The sequence below is a fragment of the Aythya marila genome (assembly GCF_965140915.1).
Source record: "Aythya marila genome assembly, chromosome: 8".
NCBI classification, from domain to species: domain Eukaryota; kingdom Metazoa; phylum Chordata; class Aves; order Anseriformes; family Anatidae; genus Aythya; species Aythya marila.
In genome coordinates this window covers 12,221,625-12,233,806 of record NC_139049.1, presented here as the reverse complement: position 1 = coordinate 12,233,806, position 12,182 = coordinate 12,221,625, and the positions used below count along the sequence as shown (strand labels likewise).

Below are 12,182 nucleotides of genomic sequence, written 5' to 3'. Positions count from 1 at the left end.
ATTTGTGGGTTTTTACTGTCTTGTTTGGTAGTTCTTCTCTTTTCCAATTTCAGAGCTCTTGTGTTTTGACATCTCAGTTCTCATCAGATCAGGCTAGCTTCACTGAAAATGTAATTTTATTTATTTATTTATTAGAGATGTGGCTCTTCTGGTGCTATTCTGTGTGAAGAACTGTCATACTGTACAGAGTGAAACAGGATAAATAGGATTTTTTAATTGAAATTTTGGGCAGGAACTTGCATGCATGATGTTAGTTTACAAGCAGTAGTTTAGAAGCGTTAAAAATTGGAGCAGCACGACAGGTTGACAAGTGTTTACATGTGGTAGCATACATTTCTTCCTATGCTCCTTTCAGTAGTCTTGTAAATAGCTCTTATGCTGTGTCTTGCTAATCTTTGATTTATTTTTCCTAACCTGTACTGAATACATGAATAAAAGCTTCAGTCTTTGTTACCCTTTGCTAATTCTTTGCTACTGGTTTACTGCAGATCTGGAGGTGTTTGTTTTCTATTCTTCTTTGTGCTGAAGTATGGGGGTAGGGGAGAGAAAAGTTAGAAGGCAGCAATGTTATCAAAATATTTTTAAGTATTTTCACAGCTTTTGTGAATTGTCCAGGTAATTAATCAATGCAGGAGGCATCCTTCATGCTGTACTGAATACGATGGCAATTTTTATATACTAGGTGATGTGAACTCTATGAAATTTAGCAAATGAGAATGATAGCACACTGTATATTAGCCAGGAATTGGCTTAGTCATCAATAAGGTTACAAATAATAAACCCCAGCTTACAGCCTACCTGGATTTATGGATTGCTGATAGGCTTTGGTATGAGAACCTTTTCATAGCTTATTAATAGGTGACTGTCACTCTCATGACTACAGAAGTATCTGTATTAAAAGCCTCTTTCCTGGGGTTCTCATTTAAATGGGAGTGGAACTCTGCTGCCATAGAGCTTAAAATATTTCTCTATTATTTTAAGGTAATAGGTTTCTCCCATAAGGTAGGACGGATTCCTACCTATGTTCCAGTGTTCAGGTGATACCAGTTTATTCTCTTCAGAGGTGCTGAGAATTTGCAAGTGCCAGTAAACTGGAGCTGAAGCAGTTTAACAAATCTGTGAGTTGGGTAGTATGGCTTTGTAGTCATGGAAAACCAGAAACAGAATATAGCCCAATTGGGATTTTTATATTCCTTCATTCTGTAGACTCTCTTAATAAATTTTCTTCATGGTTTTATTTTCTTGGGAGAACATTTTTGAAGTTTGAGGGTTTTGTGATTTGCTTCTTGTCTGACATCTCATCCTCAATCTTAGTTGGAAAGTGAGTATGTTTGTGTAGATGGCATACTTCTTTCTTTCTTTCTTTCTTTTTTTTTTTTTTTTTTACTACAATTTGTACAAGATTGCAAAGACAAATTTAGCCACCCACACACTTAGTGAGAAAAGCAGAACATGTGCTCTCCAACAAAGTACTGGAGTGCATTGTAACCTGTTAAGAACTGGAGTTCTTAAGAAGTGAAGCAAGTAACAAGATAAAAGGATCTTTCAATTCTAAACATAAATTAGGTTTATTAATTTGATTCAAGCAACTGCTTGATTGTGTAACAGTAGATGGTATTGCTAGTGAAAATGAGTGGAATAACAGGAAAAAAATTCAAGGTCTTTTATTAGGGCTTGGGTTATATTGCTTGATTGTACAAGCATTTGAACCTTCTAAATTTGTTCATATGTTATAAATGGAACTCAAATGCTGTGAGACTTCAATGTGTTACTCGTGAAATGAATACACTAAAAGTGCAACGTGGATTCTCTATTTTAAAAAGCATCTTTTCTTCTTTTTAGGTAAGCTTCTGGGTTGTCAGAGAGATTCTACATGCACAAACGTTAAAAATAAGAGCTGAGGTTTTGAGCCACTATATTAAAACTGCAAAGGTAAGGAATTGGGGGTGGGTGGGAGAGGAGACTGTGGGATTCACCATGATGAAAGATCTTATACTTAGGCTGGTCAGTTCAGAAATACACGTAGGTAAATATTTATCTGACACCCAGTTTAGCTGTGGTTGTATCTGCTGGCATGAATAGGTGCTTGGCTTGTGTATGTAACAAAGTTGTCAGAAATAGTGACAGACCAAAGCCCTGAAATTGAATCCTCTGTTTAAAAAAAAAAAAAAAAAAAAAAAAAAAAAAAAGCTTAAATAAGGAAACACAATGTAAACTTATTTCAAATATTCTTCATTAGATAATATAATTTACCAAATGTTTTCTGATGTTGGATAAAGCCAAATAGTATTTATAGAATCAGTTCAAACGGTATCAGTCAGAACACAAATTGCTTTTATTACTGGAAGGGAGGAAGCATCTGTTATCTTCTTTTTCATTTGTGACATGAATAATATAAATCTAATATTGTTTTAAAAGCAGTTTCAAAAGGGTATCTGAACTCAGCGCTTTAGAGCTCTTATCCTTTGGTACCTTCCTAAAAGCCATTAGGACTGACATTCCTAAGAAAAGGATCGGGAAATCTTGACTCAGATGTAGATGAGCCAGAATCCTGGCCCTTCAAACAGAGTGAAACTTAATCATTGTTCTGTGAAGAGTGGGATTCTTTCTTTTTGCTGCCTCAAAGTGGCTGCTACTGCAGATAACTTCTGTCACCATCTTGGATTATGTACTAAAACTGATTGAATTTTTTTTGGTGGCTACCTTGGTATCTATCTTGCAAATACTTTTTGTCTTTATACTTTTTTTTTTTCTACAAAGTAAAGTTTTACCTCCATGGAATTTGACTGAATAGATTTTGGGCAAAACAAACTAATTTTGTAAGATTTGACAACCTTTGTTCAATAATTGTGCCATGATCATAGTGGTTGAGAGTACTGAAAAATGTAGAGGCTCTAAGGGTATCTTTTAAATAGCTTTTGATATGTGATGAGTTAATGTACCTTCATGTAATATATTTTTTAAAATGAGGGGATTTTGTTTGATGAAATGGGCATAAACAAATTTGCTTCCATAAATGTAGGGAACGTGTGCCCCTGTAGTGATCATAGTGCAGAACTGATCTTGGAAACAAAACTGGGTCAGGCCTGGTTGTGGTCCTGCTCTGATGGGGTGTTTTAGTCCCTGCTTTCGTCTCAGCACACCGTGCCTGATCTCATTTGTGGACTGCAGACAGCGATGCTTGCTGAAACTGCTGGTTTTGAGAGAGGATTTTGTGCCTCAACAATTAAAGTCAATTGAGCGTCTCTTAGCTGTGAGTTGTAAAATTACAATTAAAAAACCGGGGAAATACATGGGGTGCTTTCATCTGCTAATTTATTTACTGTATCTATTATCTTGGCTTTGCTTACATATGGCTGCTAGCTTTGAGTTACTGCAGTTAGAGCCGTTTTCTGTTTATGCCAAGGCTATTATCAAAGCACTAATTAACTTTTCAGAGAAGCTGTAAATCCCCTAGACTGAACTTTTTGTGCTGACTATCTATTATATAGCTAGCAGTCCTTTAATGGCATCTCATACTGTATTGTTTTATGCATGAACTAATTGGACTTAATTGCATTCCCCTGAAGTTCCCAGACTATCTCAATTGGTTATGACTTCTGTTTCAATGCTGGCAGCAGCTATGAAAGGCTTTTTATTTTTATTTTTAATCAGCCATGTTATTGTTCTGCGTCCTTCAGGACAGCAAACTTTATCTTATTTTTGGGCAAGTGGAGGAGAAAAATAGATGTTTGTGTGAGTGGTTGGACAAAGACAGGCAATACTGTTTGGAAGGGATGGGTCTGTGGTATAGAGAACCATCTAGGTTGGAAAAGACATTTGAGATCACTGAGTCCAGCTGTCAACCTGACCTACTGAGTCCTGTCACAAGCCCATGTCCCTCAGTGCCACGTCTTTGCATCTCTTAAATACCTCCAGGGATGGGGACTCGCCCGCTCTAGTGCTTGACCACCCTCCTCATGAGGAAATTTTCCCTAATGGCCAGTCTAACCTCCCTGGCACAACACGAGGCCTTTTCCTTGTGTCCCATTGCTTGTCACATGAGAAAAGAGACCAAACCCCTCCTTGCAACCTCCTGTCAGGGAGTTGCAGATAGCAATGGGGTCTCCCCTCAGCCTCCCCTTCTCCAGCCTAAACAGCCCTGGGTTCCTCAGCCACTCCTCACGTGCCTTGTTTTCTACTCCCTTTGCCAGCCTTGTTGCTCATCTCTGGACATGCTTGTGCAACTCAATGTCCTTCTTGTAGAGAGGGGCCCAAAACTGAGCACAATATTTGAGGTGCAGTCTCAGCAGCGCTGAGGTCCTGGTCCTGCTGGCCACTCCATTTCTGACACAAACCAGGCTGCTGTTGGCCTTGGCCACCTGGGCACCCTCCTGGCTCATCTTCAGCCTGCTTTCACGCAGCACGCTCAGCTCCTTTTCTGCCAGGCACCTTTCCAGGCCCTCTTCCCCAAGCCTATACTGCTGCATGGGGTTGTTATGACCCACGTGCAGGGTCTGACACTTAGCCTTGTTGAATGCCATAAAATAGGATGCAGCCTATTGAGCTGTCTTATCCCTCTGCAAAGCCTTCTTCCCCTCAAGCAGATCAACACTCCTATCTAACTTGGTATCATCTACAAACTGGCTGAGGGTGCGTGCACGTGATCTTATCCACATCACTGATAATGTTATTATCAGTGAGAGAGGTTCTTATTCAGCGGGTGTGGAAAGACTTTGCTAGTCAGTAGACATACCAGAACCAGGCACACAGACTCAAATTCCTACTACAGTGACCTAATAGTTAGCATTAAACACGGCACTCCTGTATGAGGACATCATTCCTTAACACAGTACCAGAGAACCATTAGCCTTTAAAGAAGAGAGAGAATCATTTGACCTGCTCCCAAACTGCTAGCTGGAAAACCGTCCTTGCAGTTTTGTTTCTAGCCTCCCTTTAAAACAAAAAAAAAAAGTCTGATATTCAGGATTTATTCAGAACCTGGCTAAATCTGCCTTACTTTTTTTTGTTATCTCATGAATGGCGTCCTAATGAGGATATCTTGGATAAGCTAAGTTTCAAGGAGGAAAAAAGACTTTGTCAGCTGTGTTTTGAGGAGCAAGGATTCCTCATAATCTTTATTAACATAAATTAGTTTTAGTTTTTCAGACCCCCCCCAAATTGCCTTACAGTGAGAGAAGTACTCTAGGTACATGGCTTTTCAAATGTACCCTGCTTGACTTCTTCCTGCATCAACTTTTCTAGGTGTTTTGATGCAGCCTTGGTAGCTCTATAAGCCTGTTGTGCAAAATGTATTTATGATATTGAATACTCCTATAATTACATCATTCACAACCGTGTTATCCTTCTTGGCATGTTAAGTTTGAAAATTCTGACAAATTTTCAAAGAAAGGAATTTGTTGGGTTTGAGGATATCTGGTGTATGTCCCAAAATGTATACGTACATATGTATTTTTGGAACGTCTCTCTCTGGACAACGAAATGGCAAGTGTGATATAATCCAAAACAGTACAGAAGCAACAATGAAAAATAAGAAGGTGCCTTAAAAGTGATACAGCATCTCACTATAATAAAATGTTCATTGTAGAACATGCAAGACTTCTTCACTTTAGATTGTTATTTATTCTGTATTAACTGTTGACAGCACTTGAAATGTTTGTTTTTGTATGTGTTTTTGTCCTCAGAAACTGTATGAGCTGAATAATCTGCATGCTCTTATGGCAGTTGTGTCGGGCCTACAGAGTGCTCCGATCTTCAGGCTGACTAAAACATGGGCGGTAAGTGAACAACAGGACATTGGAGAGATTTTAATTTATTCTTAGACAAATAAAACATTCTGTAGCTTATTTTCAAGGTTGCAATAATTATTACAGATATTTCTAATCTTCTTGTGCTGTGTACATAATGTTTCTACTGCATTTTAAGTCTATGGTTTCCTGTTGAGTTTTTTTCCATTCTGGCGTAGAAATATTTTCCTTTTGAAAAATAGCTCCCTACAGATTCTGCTAAATGCAGAGGCTTTTAATTTGGCCAGAAGCTATTTTGTATTTAGTTGCTGGAAAATTATGAATGCCAAAGTGGGTCATATTTTAATCATTTAGGGGTTTATGCTGTTGGAATTTTTTTTGCTATGGAGAACAGATGTTCAGAAACTCTTGATTCAGTTTCCATAAAGAGATTTTTAGTTTCTTTTACTGATAACTAAATCTAGCGATCTTTATCAGAGTTTTCAGAATTATTTTCACAGTTATAGCAACTGTATATTTTCAGATTTGTACAGTTAAGAAAGAGTTGCTTTCTTGGGAAACATTTTGACGTGTTCTCTGAATTAATTAACTAGAATCAATGTTGTGCAGTTGCATTCTTCATGAGCAGGACATTAGAAATAACTTTAGCTCATTGATACCTTCAAGTTGAGAAAACTGCTTGATTCAGTTATACAATGTTTAGTTACCTAGCTTGTAAAATCAGATGAATATTTTCAAGTGTGATGGAAGTTATCAGGTGACTGACATATTCCTGAGCAAGGTATCCTTACAAATAGCTAAAAAGAATTAAAAACTTTCTCTACATACGTCTGTACATCCTTGTATATTACAAAAAGTGTTTTTTTCATCCTGTTTCCTTCCCCACCAAAGTCAGGAAAAACTGAATGATAATGTTGCTCAGTTGATAAATGTTAACAAAAGTGATTTAAATCACTCCTGCCAAGATACTCACCTAGAATTCTGTGCACGTTTTGCAAGTATGCAATTAAGACTTCTTGTTTCAAAATAACCAAAATCTCTCTAAGAAAATCTATATGAAATTAACACTTCAAAGTGTTCTCAAGGCTGACTTCTGTTTTTCTGTTTTTGTCATTGTGTTGTCTCAACAGCTTTATGTAACTGTGAAGCCAATTTACTTTTTGTGCATGACTCAAAAAGAGTACCTGCTTTACCTATATATTAATATAACCATACTAGTTACTACCAGGGAGTTCCCAGTTTCTTTCCTACTTCATCAACTAGAAACACTTGTTTTCAATTCTTAGGAAGATTGTTGTTATGCCACTGGCATATATATCAGTCTTTAAACTTTGCCCTTCTTCCAACTTCTGAAATGCCAGGTTACCTCTTCCATGTTTCTGCAGGTGTTTTTAAATTCTATGGTCCCGAGCTAATCTATGCTTTTCATAATCTTTTATACACCTCTGCAAATTAAAGTTGCTCCTAGCAATGTGTACTGCAAACTGATTTAGACATCTTCCTCTTGGAAGTTCAGCTTATAAATTCTTGAAGTAATTCTAAGCCTTTTGTTTTCGGTATAGTAAAAGCAAGAAAGGACATGTAAAAAGGCACAGACACTACTATCACTTGATTAAGTTATACAACAGTGTTCCAAAACATTCAACAAGGGAGTATTTCTTGCTCCTTTCTGAGCTAAATTGTAGTAATTTGCAATTGACCTAACTTTTATAGTCAGGAAAATAGCTGCAAGTATACTTGCTCCCTAAGGAAGTCACCTTATGTGGTTGGACTCTAGAGTTGAAAGGAGCCATTAAATATTTGCTTGGTAATCTAATCTTAATCTTCTTAAATAATAAAAAAAATAAAAATCATGTCATCTGACAGCACGTCTGAATATGTCTGAAATTTACTTGTCTCATCCATCGCCTGGACCCCCAATGAACTCTAGAGAGTAATAAATGCTTCTAATATATGATTTACCCCATTCAAAACTTGAATCATGGACTTTTCCAGGAATGTGCTTCTCTCTATTTAATGTAAAAGAAGCTAGATGACTAACTTGAACTTAAGCAATATAAACAAATAATCATTAGACAGCTGCAATTAGGTGATGTGAATCCTGTCGTGCTCTGCCAGCACCCTGAAACCTCAGCTCTTCTTTCTTCTATTTCAAAAGTTGTTTCCAGTGCTGGCATGCTGTAAAGCAAGGAGCCGTCTGGAAGTCTCTGAACCCTTCTCCTACTGTAAGCTGTCAGTCTTGGCTTTTGTTGTCTCTGCCTATGTATGTCTCTTTACTGCTCTTTGGATCCTCAGAGCCTAAGATACCAAAAGAGATAGCAGAAATATTATCTAGAAAAAGAAGCAGGTCCAAAAGTGAAGAAATAATAATTAGGTCCTTACTTCTCCTCAGAATAACACCTTTGGTTTTGTCAGGCTCTCTGTACACTAATGCAGGAACTGGACACAGGACGTGAATCGCACCATTAGCACAAAGGAAACTCACACAGGCTTTACTTGTTTAGAGATTATTCAAAGAGCCTGAATTGATATATTCAACTTCAACAAGACCGTGCAATTCAGTGCATTTTGAGGAAAATCCAATTAATTCCATTCAAGTCTGAATTTAGGCCATTACTATTCCTGTTAGTCTTGCCATACCTTCTAGTCCAAAAAAACAACAGAAAGCCTTCCAGACATGCAGTGGAGACAAAATGTTTTAGAATATTTTAAAGGAAGGCTTATCTAGGCTGTTCAAACTGCAACCATCTTTGAGGAGATAAATTTCAAACAATAAATGTTATGTTCCAGTGGCTGGAAAGAACTTATGCCTGTCTACTGTTGTTCTTTTGTCCTGGAAATGATTACGAGTGGTTGCTCATCAGAGTATTGGAACCAAAGCTAACAATGTTCAATTAATTGTCGAAATGCAGAAGACCAGCACATGTTAGAAAACAATTCTCTTTTGAAAAGTGACTTTCTTCTGAAAGCCTGTGTTCAATTTGCTCAAGTGGCTATCCTAATGAAGACTAAGGGATGGGAAACGTAGGTAGAAAAAAGTTACTTGAATAGTGAAATTACAGCTTTAGAAAAGGGGCATTTCCACTTCTGTCATGTTCACATAAGCTGATCTTCTTTTGAAAGAGAAAAGGGAATAAAAACTGATCTGCACCTTGTAATTTTGCACTACTGAGGATCTCGTCAGCACTCAAGCACTGAGTCTTCTCCCAAAATGTTCAGTGTAAACATCTTATACACTTCTTTAAACTTTGGCTTTAAGTTGAAATAAAGTCATCAGAGGCTTTATTTCAACTGCACAGTAGTGCAGTTAGATATTTCAAAAATATTTTAGTTTCTCAGTCTTGTAAAGAGCACTTAGTTTCTGTTAATACTGCCAGAGGAAGGTGTTGGGGCGGGAGAGAATGGACACTGAAGATCCAGGGCTTGCTTTTGTATTCTAAGCGATGGCTCCTGTAGTAATAAGATCCAGTAAAATTGCTAGTTAGCAGAACAATAGGTGCAGCCTGTATGCAAGTGCATAATTCCTTTTGTAGAGAAAAATGGATCAAATCTTAACTCTTGTAGTTTGTAGTAGTATTGTAGTTTAATAAAAGATATTTTTCAAATCTTAATGATACCGTTTTGCTCTTTGGAAAACTAATTTCTTGAGGGTTTTCAGTTGAATAAGAACACATTTTGGAATTTGGGTTTTTGTGGAACTGGATTGGTATAAAACTCCGTACATCTAATGAGAAAACAATAACTTAAGGATCATTACAGTGAAAAAATTACTACTTTAAAATACTGCAGAAGTGGGCAGCACGTGAACTTGTGCTGTCTTTTGGCTAGATTAGTCTTTGGAAAACTGTTATTATTTCAGAAAGATCCTGCAGGACACCAAAGTTTATATTTGACTAATTCTCTAGAAGGCTTATCTAAATTTGCTGCCAAAATAGCTACTTTTCTCTGTTAATCCTCCAAGTTCTCATCATTAAAGAGTAAATGCTGTAATCTTGAGCAGTTGTATTTAACAACAAAAAATATGGGGAAATGAATTTATGCATTTAAGAGTAAAAGAGAAATCATAGCAATCAAACTTAATCTCATTTGGTTTTGCCTTTTTTTGTAGTTATTGAGTCGGAAGGATAAAGCCACCTTTGAAAAGTTGGAGTATGTTATGAGTAAAGAAGATAATTACAAAAGGCTTAGAGACTATATCAGCAGCTTGAAGATGACTCCATGTATTCCCTATTTAGGTAAGCTGAAGAAACACTAATGAAAAACATGCTTCTCCAGTGATTACAGAAACTAAACGCTATCTTTTAAGCATGCATGAAACTATTTTGATACTTCAGTGAAGAATATAGAACCTTATATTAACTTCACTAGCTTCAGAAAGAAAACTTCTTTTAAACCTCACAAACACTTCAGGTTTTACATATAGTATCAGCTTTCTAGGAAACTATTTTCCCATATGCTCTATAGATATACCAGTTGACTTCTGGAGAACTACTTAAATTATTAGGCTTGCTAGCACTCTTCAAGAGCAAAATATTTGAATGTTACAGTAGTTCAGGGTTTTAATTTATGAGTAGTGATAAATCACCAGCCTCTGAGATAAGTAAATATAGATCTTTGGGTTTGGAACATGCTAAAAGCTGCAACTTTAAATTGTTGCATTTAATTATATTAAACTGACAAGTGAAATGGGTGGATAGTACTGACTCATATTTATGAAATAATGATGGGTCAATGATATTCCTTTGTATCTTGAAAGCTATATACATAAATATATTTATTGATTGGTTTTGTTACCAAGCTAATCTAGTGTTAATATCTGTTTTATTTGGTTTAGAGTGATGTGTGCTCTCATAATGTAGCTTTTCTTTAGTATAATAAGATGTCGGTAATTAAGGAAAAGTTTACACATCTCTTCCTTTTTCCAGGGGGAGAAAAACTTAATATTTTTGTAGATATCAGGTGCTTTCACACCTAAATTCAAGATGACCTCCTGTGGTCACCCATAATCTTTGCTCATAATGACATGAGATGAAATAAATAAAAACTTGATAGCCTTTTTAAGCTGTGATCAATAGCTCATCACAATACTACTTCATTTGCTTCGTAGCTTGATGTGATAAACATTACCATCATTTGGTGTTAGTATCTGGAATACCTTTAAAATGCATATATTCTGTTTTTGTGGAGTTGCAGGAATTTTATGTACTTTGTACTAGAAAAAAAAAAAATACTTTGCTCTAGAGAGCCAATAATAATTGTAAGGACAAGCTGTTCTATAGAGTTTGTCATTCTGTCCTCATTTTTCACTTCCATGTTACATCCCAGAAAAATCCATCAGTTCCAACATGATCTTAGCAGCTGTTAATTTCCTGTGTTTTCAAGTAATCAGATGTTGGTAATTGTTCATACTGAAAATGGAGCTCTGAAAGACTCAGCGTGAGCCCATTTTGTCTGAAGTGCAGGTGTGAGAAGTGCCAGTGTGGTACACGATCACATACTACCCCAGCTGTTGACATAGCTATTTGAACTAGGCTTGAATTAAAAGGGACAAAGAAGCCAACTAGAGTGTGATGTGATTAAACGTACCATTTTGTGGCTTCCCCTTCCATGTGCACATGTGTAGGACATGCGGTCTCTATGCTTCTGAAATGGAGTTTCTAGCTGTCCAGAAGCTTTTTACCTATATGCTGTGATTTATGAAATGTGAAGCCAGGCTCAAATTGTTTCCTTGCCAATTAGAAAGTCTCAAGCCAACCCGCTCTCAGATTTTTCCAAGTCTCATGATACTCTGTCCCTTGCCATTATGGTCTTCTGCAACTTAACTGCTATACAGAGAAATCTTTAAGATTGGGTGCATTTGGTGTCCGACGTTTTAAAAATACTGCCTTAATACCTGCCAGTGTATAATTAAAAGACAACAAAAATGTTGCAAAGCAAGTTTTGTTCTGTTACAGATGTTTTCCTCTTTATACCTGAGAAAACTCTTGTGCAACTTTTGGTTTAGAGTAAGCTTTAGGATTGACTTGATAATTTATGGAGGTCAAATACATATTTTTCTGTTTAGAAAGAAGGAGGGGGTTAATGCTTTTTGCTGTGACCAGCTGTAGTTAAAGAACGTTTTGTGGCCTGGTTTCATACAGCATGAATTCTCACTGAAGACGTAAAGTGTTTCTCAAGTTTTTTTTCTTAAATTCTCCAGAGAAATAGGAAACACCTAGTGATGCACTCCCTCTCAAATTAATTCTGTAAGATTTAAATATGTGGCAAAAAGAACAAAATTGCTTTGCAACTACGGGCATGATAAACATGGATCTATCTTGGAAGGTTGGCTGTTGAGTCCAAGTTTTCTCATCTGATCAGAGCTTTAATCTCCAGTAAGACATGAGTAGATTTGCAGAAATATGACTTCTAAAAATTCTGTTCCCAAGGCATTTC

General features: G+C 36.7%; 1 protein-coding gene across 3 annotated transcripts in view; it reads left to right on the top strand.

Moving 5' to 3' along the window:
- The window catches only part of RALGPS2 (Ral GEF with PH domain and SH3 binding motif 2), a 143,949-nt gene that overhangs the window by 72,916 nt on the left and 58,851 nt on the right, over positions 1 to 12,182 (top strand). For all 3 annotated transcript variants that reach the window (XM_082766206.1, XM_082766207.1, XM_082766205.1), the window contains 3 exons: positions 1,843 to 1,932; positions 5,685 to 5,777; positions 9,856 to 9,982. In XM_082766206.1, the coding sequence (XP_082622332.1) occupies positions 1,843 to 1,932; positions 5,685 to 5,777; positions 9,856 to 9,982 (310 nt within the window). The remainder of the gene's footprint in view (positions 1 to 1,842; positions 1,933 to 5,684; positions 5,778 to 9,855; positions 9,983 to 12,182) is intronic.